General features: G+C 37.3%; 1 protein-coding gene across 4 annotated transcripts in view; it reads left to right on the top strand.

Annotated features, from left to right (window-relative positions):
- The window catches only part of MAST4 (microtubule associated serine/threonine kinase family member 4), a 274,847-nt gene that overhangs the window by 110,439 nt on the left and 151,073 nt on the right, over positions 1-13,335 (top strand). For all 4 annotated transcript variants that reach the window (XM_061475791.1, XM_061475790.1, XM_061475792.1 and 1 more), the window contains one exon: positions 10,417-10,448. In XM_061475791.1, coding sequence (XP_061331775.1) covers positions 10,417-10,448 — 32 coding nt within the window. The remainder of the gene's footprint in view (positions 1-10,416; positions 10,449-13,335) is intronic.

Raw genomic sequence — 13,335 nt, 5'->3', positions numbered from 1 at the left:
TAACAGTAGTAGTCACTTTTGCCATATTCTACTTTTTAAACTGATGAAAGTTTTCTAGAACTGTTTTCTTCTCTGCCTACCTCAGTGATTTATGGCTTGTAAATAAATAGTCTGCTATTGAAAGCCATGTCTTCCCCTGCCAAACCGCGGCTGGGGGGGTCTTAAATAGGTGGGAAGCCTGAGTAAAAAAATGAATTATTTATATCTATCAATAATAAATGGCTAGGTAGATCAGATACTATTGTGCATCTTACTAAGCTGCATCTTAAGTATGTTTTAAACACACATTCATTCTTAGAATTTTATTGCTTTTGCCATAAACTCAACACGAGTGGAAGGGTGTAATCCAGAGTAGGTATTCCGGTAACTTGTTCACCATGGGATCTGCTCATTTACAAAAAAACCCCAAATCATCCAATCAGCAGGGGAGTGCAGAGAAGAAAAAAGTACTATTCCCTAGCACTCCTCTCTGGCAACAGCTGATATAAGTTGATTTGATGGCCAGTTGATTGCTAGGAAGTTATGTTTACCAAAGGTTAGAGAGCCTGGCAGATGTATAAATAGAAGCAGAAGATAGTTGGCAGTCAGATATTACAAATGGATCTTCTCTTCCGTGAGTTAAGTTTGTTTTCCTTATAAAATCTGAACAAGCCAGTCAATCAGTAGTGTAATATTCATGGTACTAGATAGGGTATTTTTGACCTGCTGTGCCAAAACAGAAACAAAATAAATCCACAGTATTCCCTTACCAAAACCTTAGTTTTGTGGAAGATAACAGCAAGTTATAATTAGATGTTTTCAGCTGTTACTTTAAATGTGTGGCCTTCATCTCAATGGTGCTTGCATGCCTCCCGATGGATTAAAAATAGAAATAGCTGTGGTAGAAATAGTATTAGAAATTGTTTGGCTAGCCTGAATGTTATTATGTATGCAAAACAGTATTACAGAAAGATACGATTAAATGAGTGGACATACATCCTCATGTAGGTGTGGAATGTCTGCATAGCATGATCAGAAACACAGGATGGAGTGGGATCAAACTGTGGGCTAGAACATGAAACGTTTACTAAGAACAGAGGTGGGGGGTAAACTAGTATTGGTAGGTGTTTCAACCATACCAAGGTAACATTTGTGTCATCAAAAAGACAGCGTTTTTTGCCCTCTCCAAGAGTTATTTTATTCTGCATGTACTTATCTCCACTAAGGAAATTACCATGTAAAGTACACTGGTGCTTTCCTTTACTCAAGTATCTTTGTGATATGACTGCAGGAGAGATGAAAGCTGCTGGGCTTAGCCTGCAAGCTGACTTGTGTAAATCAGTATTGGAACTAGGATGAATTTTTTTACTACTCCCTATTGCACACTCTGTTTAGGATTGGATTGCTTCCTGCTAGCTTTAAACCAGCTAGAAAGTGTATAGAGGAAACTATGGGTGAGTACTCTTATAACTTCTGTTTCATGCTGAATAGACATGTAAGTGAAGGTGTTTGTCCTAATCCTTTTGTTTTGTTTTTGAGGGTCTCTGAGACTAGTTACACAAGAAATATCTGTGCCTTTGAAAAGTTCTTGTCATTAATTAGTAGATATTTTACGACATAAACTTGCAGACAGACATACTAGATAGTAGTATAAATGTGAGTAACCTTCACTTATCCTGTTAGACCTTATTAAGACAGTATAAATAGGATAATCAGTGAAAGGTAAAAGAGAATTTAAAAAATGTAATGCTTGCACAAACTTAAAACAGTTGCTGATGTGATTTACTGTGGTTTGACTTGGAACAATCCATCTGCCATATTGGACAAGGAGGGGGATGAAATTGACTATAAAATGGCAATAATCCAAAAGATTATCCAAGTCCTTATCTCAATTTGCCTAGAATGTTAGTAGTCCAAGCAAAAACTATAAAATATACCTGCCTTTATTGCTAGCAGTTACAGAGAGACCAAGTAATGATATAAATCGTGGAAAAGGATTTACCAGTATTACATTTTTGCTTTCTGTAGGTAAGAAGGATTTTCTGTCCACTGTAGTTTTAGCTGTCAATTTTGCATAGGCTGAAACAGTGATTGATTTCTTGTCAGGAGTTCACAGATTCTTGTAGATGGTGGTCCAGCACTGGTCTAGTAATTTGCATTGTTTTGTCAAGGATTTTTCCAGTGAAATTGTGAGTATTAAGAAGCTACGTTTGCAATATCAGCTTCCCTCTTGCATCAGTCTTTAGATCAGTGATTGATGCAGCTGATATATCTGTTGTTGCGCACAGAGACTTTCGAGATTTTTGAATGAAAACAAAAATAGCAGACTGGTAATGATTGTGTTATGATCCCTTTCTGGTAAGGAAAGTAATACTTCAAAAGAGCATTAAAATCCACAAAGAAAAACTACCTTTCTCATTCTTGTCTTGCCAGCAGTGCATACTCAAAAATTGAGATTGCAGCTAATTAGAGGACCTGGATGACATCAGCACGGAGAGCACTGTAATATCTGTAAGGCTAGTGGGATATTTTGCCATATTGTCTTTGAAGAGATTCAAATCATTTTTTCTTACTTTGAAGTGTTGACTAGAAATTGAAGATTTGTGCACAGCTGGTGGTGGGGGTGTGCTCTTGCACACCATACAGGAAAGAGGAGTAGTGACAGTAGCATTTTGCACTTCAGCTGCAAGCTCGTCAAACAAGCAGGAGACAAGGTAGGAAAAGTGCTGAGAGGACCCATGAAGAGCAGTGTTTAGGTTTATAGTAGTGGCAAAGACAACAGATTGTGAGAGTGTGGCTCCCTAAGTCAGAATGGGTTCTCCTTTTGGAGTAGCCAACAGTAGTGTGGATCTTTCAAATTTGGCATTTAAAGCGCTGTAGGGATTTTAGCTTGTTGAGAGAAATGTGTGACTATAGTTTTGAAGTGAAAAAATGAAGCTTCATTTTGACTAAGCTGTTTTCACAAATGGAGTTAATACTTACCTTCTAGTCTGCAGACAATCTTATTTTTTCCAGTGTGACCCTTGCCCTAGAACATGAGCCTTTTTTCTACAGCAGTGGAGCTTATTATCAGTAAGCTGCGGAGTCAGCTGAACCTATCCAATTTAAATTTATAAATACTGATTAAAATGTCAACATTAAGCAAAATCTCTAATTTTGAGACCTTTAATTCCATAAAGGGCAGAAGATCTGGAATCATTAACACAGCAAATACAAATTAGCCTTTTCCTAGAAGAGAGATACTTGTGTTGTCTGCTGTGAGAAAGTAGCTACTTGCCACTTCTGTTCCATGTGACTTGGGGGGTGGAGGAAGAGACTTATTTGCATCCTTTGTTCCTGGCCTGCCCAAAATCTTCTTTTCACCCTTGTATGTAAAGAGCAGGTGCAGAGCTCTGCTCTATGTGTCCTGGCGTGGCCATGATGGGCATAAGAGTGTCTTGGCAAGACTCTTGTGACCTAATTCCTCTGATTAACATGGCTTAAAGTTTAGTTCTAGTGTACTTTTCCCTTTCAGCATACATGGTCTCTTCCAGCTAATGATTGTTAATGTGCCAAGATAGAGTAAGGCCTGTGTTTTACTAGTGGCAGTCAGTCCTGGAAAAAAGAGTAAATATGCTTGGACTTTTCTGGCCCCTTCTGTCCTGTGCAAAATGACTAACGAAAACTGTTGCAATCAAAGCCTTAATGTAGGCAAGTCTCATTCATGCAAAAGCAGGCTTAATCATGTTACCTTCTAGTTACTGATTTCAACAAAATTTAACAGCAGCTGCTGAAACATATTCCTTGTGTAATACAAAACATAAGCTGAAGCTGGGAAGAGGAAGGCAACTAGATTCCTGTGTGCATAATGGTCTCCAGCAACTGTATTGTCAAGAAGTGCAAAGCTGGCCACTGTGTGCTTGGGTGTTGCTTTTTTCTTTTACTTTTTAATAGTAAGCAAAATCCTATGTAAGTAAGCCCATATAAAAAAACACTGCTTTCTGTTTGATGCAAGAGCCTAGAGGATCAGACAAAACCCAGAGAAATCCTTGGCTTTAGTTAAAGTGGATTCAGGGTTTTCCAGTCTGGTAAACTGTATCATTGTTCATATTTGTTCAGGTGAACAGTTATACCAGCATCTGACAGTTATGTCTTGTGCGATTTCCCCCCCCCCCCCCCCCTTTTTTTCCCTTCTCATGTAGTATATAGTAGCACTCTTTAAAGAAAAGATGGGCGCAGCTCTAGTGTCCTCAACATAAGGACAAGGCACTGTTGAAGCAAGCCCAAAGGAGGCCATGAAGATGATCAGGGGGCTGGAGCACCTCCCATATGAAGATAGGCTGGGAAAGCTAGGGCTTCTGGAGATGAGAAGGCTGCATGGAGACCTCATAGCAGCCTTCCAGTATCTGAAGGGGGCCTACAAGGATGCCAGAGAGAGACTCTTCATCAGGGACTGTAGTGATTGGCCAAAGTGTAATGGGTTCAAACTGAAACAGGGGAAGTTCAGGTTAGATATAAGGAAGAAGTTCTTTACTGTGAGGGTGGTGAGGCACTGGAATGGGTTGCCCAGAGAAGTCGTAAATGCTCCATCCCTGGCAGTGTTCAAGGCCAGGTTGGACAGAGCCTTGGACGACATAGCCTAAGGTGAGGTGTCCCTGGCCATGGCAGCGGGATTGGAACTAGATGATTTTAAGGTCCTTTCCAACCTTAATCATTCGATGACTGTATGGGAATATTCTTGTGAATTTGGTAGCTGGAATCTGTTTAGTGTTGGTGTTTCAAATACTTTGCAGTCCTAGAGCATGGGTTTTCTAACACTGTGTTAGATTAAATCATTTTGTATACTTTGAAGGTTCATACCATACAGAATAACATCTTCGTATGTTCAAATGCAGTTAAAAATATTTAAAAGAAGCCTTGTTTTCTGTGCCAAGCAGCATTCTGCAGGGAGAACTGTGAATGGAGTCTTACTCAGTAGCAGTAACTAGCTTCCAGAGCTTGCCAATGCAGAAGTGGCAATTTTCATTCATGAAAATGCTTGCAAAGCAATGACCTTTAATCTAATTTGGTGAGGGTGTATACTAAGAAAAAACCCTGGTAGGCTGGTGGCTGCATCTGGATTGACAAGAAAGAACATCAAAGCCTTCAGCTGAAAGGCAGAATATCAGACTTTATTGTAAGGTATTACAAATGCCTAGCTCCTTGGCAGCCAGTGTGGACAGGGAAAAGTAGTCACCTTGACTGGGACTTGTGTTACCAGTAAGTATCAGTACAATTTTCCTGAGAAAAGTGAATATTGAATTGCAGCTTGGTTAAGACAGTTCAGATTAGGAGAAAGAGGTGGTCCAAACACGAACTCACTCGTGTCATCTAGAAGGGATAATGGTTTTATAGTTACACATGTTTTGTAAGAAGTCAGATCTGATTGAGAGGACCTTGACTGACAAATAGCTGAACACCTTTTTGCACTGTTCTGAAATTGGTTGGTCCTGTTTTGAACTGAAAAGAAATTGCTTGGTCCTGTTTTGAACTGGAAATTTTAAAGTCAGTGGCCACTCCTGAAATTTAATCCTAGTGTCAATAAAAAAAAAACATTTCAAGACAGACATTTGGTATTCTTGGAACCAGGAAACATTGTAATTTGGCGTAAGAACAAAGTACAGCTTTGACAGAGAAACAAAATTACAGCAGAAGAGACACATTCGGTGTAACACCTGGCTTTTGGGGGGCTTGATCTGTCTCCATGCTGAGCCCCTTGGTAGCGTGCTCTGTGAATCTGAAGAACTGACTGTTAGCAAAGTAGGAAGCAATCAGATAGAAAGCATAATCTGCCACCACCTCACTTAGAAGATATTTAGAATGGATTAATACAATGGCTTAATATATAAATCTTATAAAGAAGTCAAGATAAGTTTGTAAAAAGCTCTTGCACAATGCAACCCCTTTTCCTGATAAATCAAAACAATCCTACGTTATATTACTTGACCTGCTTTTTTCCCTTATTTCCAAATCCAAATGCAGGATCTGCTGTCATCCTCCAGCTTTTCTTCAGCAAAAACATAGTAATTGCTTAAGAAGAAAATCCTTCAAACTTATCCTTCAAAGCAGTAGCTCTTGCTGTCAGTGATTATGATAAGGTGAATTGTCTGCCATTGCTGATTTTTTTTTCCTACTGTTATTAATGCAGTGTTAATGTTACAATGTTAACCTATTCTTAATTCAGTGTATTAAGATCTAACACACATTACAGACTATGACAGATGGGTAGTGGAAAAAAGCCCCTCATCCTTAATCTTACCACACTTAACTCCTCAACTGGAGAATGCATTACTGAATTTTGCCTTTAAAAGATTCATTCTTTCACATGACTACATGGACAACTGAAAACTCTCAAAAATAAGACTTTCTGAATATTTGAACATTTATTGAATTGAATTCTGAATAATTTCAATTGTTGGAAGATGTAGCAGATTAGCTGTGGCTTTAAATTCAACCTGTATTGACAGCATGAATTGTGCCTTTAGCAGTTTATGAATGTGTCAGCTTTTTACTGATTCTTTAGAATTAAACCCAGCAATGAGCAATAAGCTAATGGCATCTCCCTCCCATATATGGGAGGAAATTCAGTATTTTAATTTTTCTGGTAATTTGCTCTGTTCTGTTATTTAGATCATTTTTCTAGTTAATAGTCTTCCCTGAAGACTTTGACACAGAATAAAGCTCAGTGTGCTTTATTCAGCAAGTGTGGAGTTTTTTGTAAGACCAGATATTTGCATGCTGGTGCATTGACTGAACTTGTCCATACTGAAGTGGCTTATAGGTATGTAGGACCAGGGGAGAAATCATAATTATTGAAATAAGTGTCTGTGCTTGTAGAACCATGTTATTGATAGTAAAAGTCACAGAGTATGGAGTTTGAGTGAATAATGATAGCTGCAATTAAATTCAGTACACATGGTTCTTAATGCAGCATTATAGCAATTTAGCATAGCAGGCACAGATCTCTTAAACCTAAGGCAAGGCTTATTATGTTTCCAGACAACGGGTTTTGAAACGCAAAATGCCTCTATGGCAAGAGTATCTAGTCCATTAAGTCTGCTTTGTGTTACTATAGTGGAATGAAAAAGCCCTAGAACCAGCCCGTCTTGAAATAGCCGGAAGAGGATTCAACAAAGGACAAAAGAGCACAGTGTTGCCCTCTGGGCAGAACTGGTGCTGAGAACCATGCAGAGTGGTAGCTAGCGCATCTTTTTTTCAGTACTCCAGGGGTTTGCCTGCTAAGTACTTGACCTGGAGGTCTTGACACCGCTAAGCTTTTACCTTCAGCTGTCCATATGTGTTGGATGCTGTGCAGCAGAACTGAAACAGCCAGTCTTTTGAGTCTTTTATTGAGGCTTTCAGAAAGGAAACATGGTAATGCCAGAAAACTGTGAAGTTGTTACTGGTCATTTTAGTGTAACTGAGATTGGAGCTAGAGTGTTACAAGCCTTCATTCCAGCTTTCCTGTTTTTGGTGGCTGTGGGTAAAACAGCTGGGAGAAATGTAGTAAAAGTGGCATTTTTAGCTTCTGAATGGTATGGATCTTTTTTTATGTACTTAGGAATTAAATGATTTATCTAAACTATAGGCTAGCTCCATGTAGAGCATGTTTACACTTTTCCTACATACTTTGTGTAGGCCCAGGTGTGGAGGTCTGCGGTAGTATTACAAAGCTAGCATAATGTTAGTAGTCTTGTCTGGGGTAAAAAGGTCTGTACTGATGCAGTTGATAATCTGATAATTTCTTCAGGCTGTGCAGAAATCTTTGTGGTAGATGAGTCCTAAGTGGCACCAACAAATTGAATAAGAGATGTAAAAATTCAGGGTTTTGAGACAGAAAAACAAGCTTTAGTTTACTATGGGTTTTTTTTGTTGTTTTTTGTTTGTTTGTTTGTTTGTTTTTTGTTTGTGTTTTTTTTTTTGTTAAAAGTACGTACACAGTTTAATACTGTGATATATAGGAGAAATAAGGCTATAAATATTATCCAGAAAGGATATTTGTTTTATTCCTTGTTTTGTTTGCTTATGGAGAAACATACTGTTCTAGCCTTACAAATGCTTATTTGCAGTGTTTTGTAAAGGTTCCTGTATGAATTAGATACCAAAGGTTTTGTTTCATTTTTCACTTTGTATGGGTAGATCTTGGCAGTTCTTAACATCTTCACTAACAAGTCGTTACAGTGAATCATCTCTCATGGAACCTTACTCTGTAGCCAAAAGGGTGGCATGCGTGAAAATGGGCCAAGAAATTAATGCAATTTCTAGTGTCTAGAGAAGGCTGTATCTGTCATTTGCTACACTGTTATAATGATAAACTGTAGGCAAAGCATTAAGATTAAAAGAAAGGAAAAATAAAAAAGAAAATAAAAAAGAACCCAGTTCGCTCTTCCAATCGTAATAAACAAATCTAAGGTACATGTTGCAACTCCGATAAGTGTGATGCAAAACCAAGTACAAATCTTGCTCATACATTTTGGCACTTTTTCCACCAGCATTGTCTGTTACAGTGTGACAGTGCCTAGAATTACAAGTAAAGTTTTACATTAGAAATAGAACACAATGACATTGTAAATATTGAAGAGGGAGGGGGGGAAACCCATACAAAGGGAAGTATGTGGGTTCTAAATTAAAGTTACATTTTGTTGATGATGAATATGACATTTTAAATTTAGGGGAGTTACTCAGCTTCATAATGCAATATTGTATGCAGGTGTAACCGTTCTTTTGTATGTAAGCACATGTTATGCTAAAAGATGTTGTTTTAAATTGCAAATTCTGAACAGTTGCTGGAACTTCCTAGGAAGTGGCAGAATTGGTTACCAGGGCCCCTAATTCTGCTCTCCTATGCCTTTGCCTTATGATCTCTAATTACATTGTTTCACACTATTTTTTCCTGCCTCATTCAGTGAACAGGATGGGTGGCGCTCAGGAATTGAGCAGTTACTTGATATTTTAGTCCTTATCATTCAGTTAGCAGCCTGGGTTTTATTTGCTGCACACCATTTAGAAGTTTCTAAAGAATACAGAATTATTCATTCCCTTACGGCCTTTCTGAGGTGCCTGTTGAACTATTTTTATCCTATTGTATTTTCATGTGCATTTTTTGGTCAATAACTGTAATTTGATGTGCTATGTGAAATAACTTTTGTGCACAATTACACAGTATGCATGTGTACATATATATTTCCTTTTGAAAGAGAATTCTGTGATTGCTCCCTTTAATAATTCTAGAATGGAAGTCGAGTGTTACTTGACAGCCTTTTGTGAGAATATTGAAAGTAAACATGAAATAATGCAATTCAGTGACCAAAGACATCTGTCCATAAAACTCGAATCAGTCTCATATGCAGCTTTGTCTTTCATGGTGCTCTTCAACTTCAAATGTATTCTCTAGGTCAGACAAGTTGTCCTTTTTTTTAAATGCAGCCCGTACTCCCTGCTGGAAATGATTGCAAAGAAGACTTGAATAACATAGTATTCAGGGTATAAGTTTGTGTGAAAAATGGAAAAACGTGAGGGTAGTTGAATGCTGGAACAGATTTCCCGCAGGGGCTGTGGAGTGTCCATCTTTCAACATGTTCAGAACCCAGCTGGATGTGATCTTGAGTTGCCTGCTGTAATTGTCCGAGAGGATCTCCAGAGGTCCCTTCCAGCCTCAACTGTTCTGTGATTTATAAAATACAAGATAATCTACTTGTGGGTGTATATATCATGCTTATTTCTGATGGCCACAATATCATGGATGTTATGGCTTTCTTCTACACTAAAATGCTAGTGAAATATTTGTCTGCAATTTCCATTTGGCTAGCAGGCTATCTTGTTAGTCCCATAAACAGTAATATAACTCTTCCCAACAAAAGTTGTAGAAATGTTTCTATGGCAGCAGTTCTGTTATGCTATTACTTTGCAGAAGATTATAATAAATTACAGTGATTTATAATTGACCAAACTGTTATGTACTTAATCTATTTTGGGTTAAAAAGCATAGTGTAGAAAGCTTGGTGGCAATGGTCACCTGTTTAGGTCTTGATCCTGCTGTTAACATTTTCTGCAATTTATGGATGCTGGTAAGAAGGTAGTATATGTTTATCACTGATTCTTGCAAATTTTAATACTGTTATTGTGCATCATAGCTGTGACTGTAAGGATTTCCTATAACATCCCTCTGTTTGAAATATTTTACAAAAATGTGTAGACTTTTCCCATTGCTAATGTTAATATTTCAGGTAAGAATAGAAGGCAACAAGTAAAAAGTGGTTCATGTAAAATCTGTATCATCTTTTATTGTAGTCCAGATAACACCACTTCTATCTGTCTGCTGATGGTGGGAAAGGAGGATTACAGTACTTGTCTCAAAAAGGCCATTTCCAGTTAAAGTATTTTATTCCTAATACAGTATATCTTTTTTTTCTGTTGCAGAAAGAGCTGAGCCTTCCAAGAAGAGGAAGTTTGTAAGTATATCAAGATTTTTCTGTTGTGCTCACCATATACTGTGTAGTTTCATCAGGTTTTGAATACGCTAGTTTTCTTTTCAGGACAGTTAAATTGAAGGTTAAATGTGGCAACTCATCTGCCTTAGAATGCATACAAAGAAATTAAGATTGTAAATGAAAACCTGCAGGCTGTGCAGTGACCTTTTTTATGCCAACTCCCCTCTTCTAAAAGAGCTGTTACGAGGGATTTCCAAAATGACAAGAAGTTCTTACATTGAAACTTTGATTTTATATTGAAGATTTCTCTTGTTAAAAATCAAGGAGGAAATAAGTTTTCTTTGTCAATGATATAAATGAAACTCGACACATAAGTAAAACTTACGTTTCCATATCAAATTCTGTGATTAGTCCTGTGGATGAAAAGGTGGGAACAAAGAATAGATGAGTTCTACTAAATGTATATAGTAGTATTGTTATGCTACTATATTGATTAGTGGAAATAAAATAGTATATTCTTGTATAAATTGTTACTGAATTAGAATAATATGAACTAAGATATAGTGGTTTGGTTGTCTTTGCTCAGATTTCTGTACCTTGGCTTTGTTTTTCTAGTGTTTTTGAGCTGTTTGGTTTTAAAGCTTGTCTTTTTATTTGTATCTTTTATTTCTTTTTCTTTATAAGTAATTTATTGGGAAAATACTGGGAGAAGAACATAGCAAAATGGCTTAAAAAGCAAACTGTTCACTTACTACTTTCTATCAGAAAATACCTTAGGACGTTAATTTATCACTGTGTGTGTGAAAAAGCTGTGTTAGTGTTCCAACATGTGAATAAACCCCTAAGCCCTTGCACAAAAGTCCATTTACTTGGTTTTATGTTTCTGTACTTGTTTTCAACTTGATAGTGCTGTGTAGCTTTTGATGATAATAAGATCAGGTATGTGAATAACTGAAGCTGTAATTGTTTGGTAAGCCTGGTTAAGTGCTCTGTTGTTCTGGCTTAAATGGCATATATGGGAAGTCTACTTAATAGGACATCTGCCGACTTGAAAAAGACTGTTGTTTTTGGTTCTGACACATAAAAAGTCTTACACTAAATAGTAAGAAAACCCATTATTTAAGAAAAGTCAAGAAAATGTAAAAGTAACTCAATGTAAAGTACCTGATTATTGCAATGACAGAAAAACAGTTCAGGAAAAAGGTTTTTGGTGTCCTTTGTGCTTAATATTAATATGAAGCTGTTGTGTGGGCAAAGGACTTGCCCATATTGAAGTTTTATCACTAAACTGTTGTTGACTTCAGCCAGAGCAGAAAGTGGCTCTTGAGGCTCTTCTTTTTATCTATAGCCATGACCTTGCTTAATCTTGCTGTGATGTTTTACGTGAAACATTATTAGATATTTACTCATCCAAGTTTGGAAAATGGCTGCAAAGCAATCCCCTCAGTTGCTTCATACATATATTTTTATAGCTGATCACTAAGATGCAAGTGCACATTCTGTAATGTTGTTGACATCTTAATAAAGCACAGTAAAAGAAATAGCCCCTTGTCAGCATAATCATATCTAGTTATTAAGGGCTTAAAAATTCTTCAGATGGTATTTTAAAATATCTTTAATACTACCTTAGTTCACAGGGCTTATAGTGCTGAGATTAGCAAGGGTTGTACCATTAGGGGTTGTGTGCGGGGGTCATGTTACTGCTGTATTTGCATGTTATATGCATGTTGCCATGAAGATTGAATTTCAAAATGTGAGAATTCATATGTTTTCATTGCCACAAACATCTGAAGGTCCTGAATGCCTCAGGTAGGTGTATGTCACTTTACTTTCTGGAGCTTCAGAGCCAATGGCATACCAAGAACGCAGCTTTAAGAAGGACAGGGTGAAGTTTTTCAGGAGTGGTCTGGTAGGGAAGCTTGGAGAGTGTGGTTTGAGTTGATGAATGACTGGTACTGTTTTCCACCCTCCACCCCCTCATCCCCATAGCTTTTAAATGGTCTGTTATTCTCTTATGTGATACGGTCAGAGGTAGAAAGGAAGGAGGGATGCATCAGGAAAAGTGTCTTATGGTTCACATGTGTATGTTTCAAAGAGCTAGTTTGCAAAATATTTAAACTTTCATTTATATCTATTGAAATATTTTTTTATGCCTATTCTAGACTGGCTATCTTAACTCTTCCCTAGATTGTCTGTGGCTGTGGGGCCTCATTCTAGATCTCATGAAGTAAGTTAAGCTTTCTGTGGGTCTCCTACAACTAAATCAAGGTCTGACTTTACATAGTTGTTGCATAGCAACTCTTAAAGAAAGACTATATACCTGACTTTTCCACACTAAATCAGTTCTCTTTCCTTTTTCTTTTAAATTATCAATTTCAATTCAGTTCAGAGCTAGATAACTTTCATGTATTTTTTTTGCTGCTGCATCTGTCCTTCTCCTGACATTTCTTAAACTAATTTCAGTAATTATGAAATCCAGACTCTAGTGCAGTAGTAGCAGCTACATAATCTACTTGCACCTGTGGGAATGTCAAAGTTGGTCACAGAATTTTCATAAAATTCATTCATGCATTACAGTGAAGCAGCTGATATCCTTGGATAACAGCTATGCAAGAGTTTGAATTCAAGGGAATTGCTAGTTAAAACCACTGCTTGCTTAGGGGCTCAATTAAGTTTCAAGAAAGTTGATAAGAGTTTTGCAGGAAAGTTTCTATCAATGACAAATATAGACTATCAGTTAACCTCAAGGAAAAAGTGAGAAAGAGAAATTGAGTGGAATGGAATTATGAAGTAAATAAAGTTCTAAGGCCACTGTCATGTAGGTGGATGAAATGACAAAACTGGAATTTGATTGACAGTTTCTGTGAGCACATGTATATGTATGCTTACACATAGATTTATCTGTAAA

Source organism: Pezoporus flaviventris, unplaced genomic scaffold (assembly GCF_033815535.1).
Source record: "Pezoporus flaviventris isolate CSIRO_AGI_PZ_B2104156 unplaced genomic scaffold, CSIRO_AGI_Pfla_v1 ptg000090l, whole genome shotgun sequence".
NCBI classification, from domain to species: Eukaryota; Metazoa; Chordata; class Aves; order Psittaciformes; family Psittacidae; genus Pezoporus; species Pezoporus flaviventris.
Note: the sequence above shows the minus strand (reverse complement) of the source record. Positions and strands in the feature narration are given on the sequence as shown.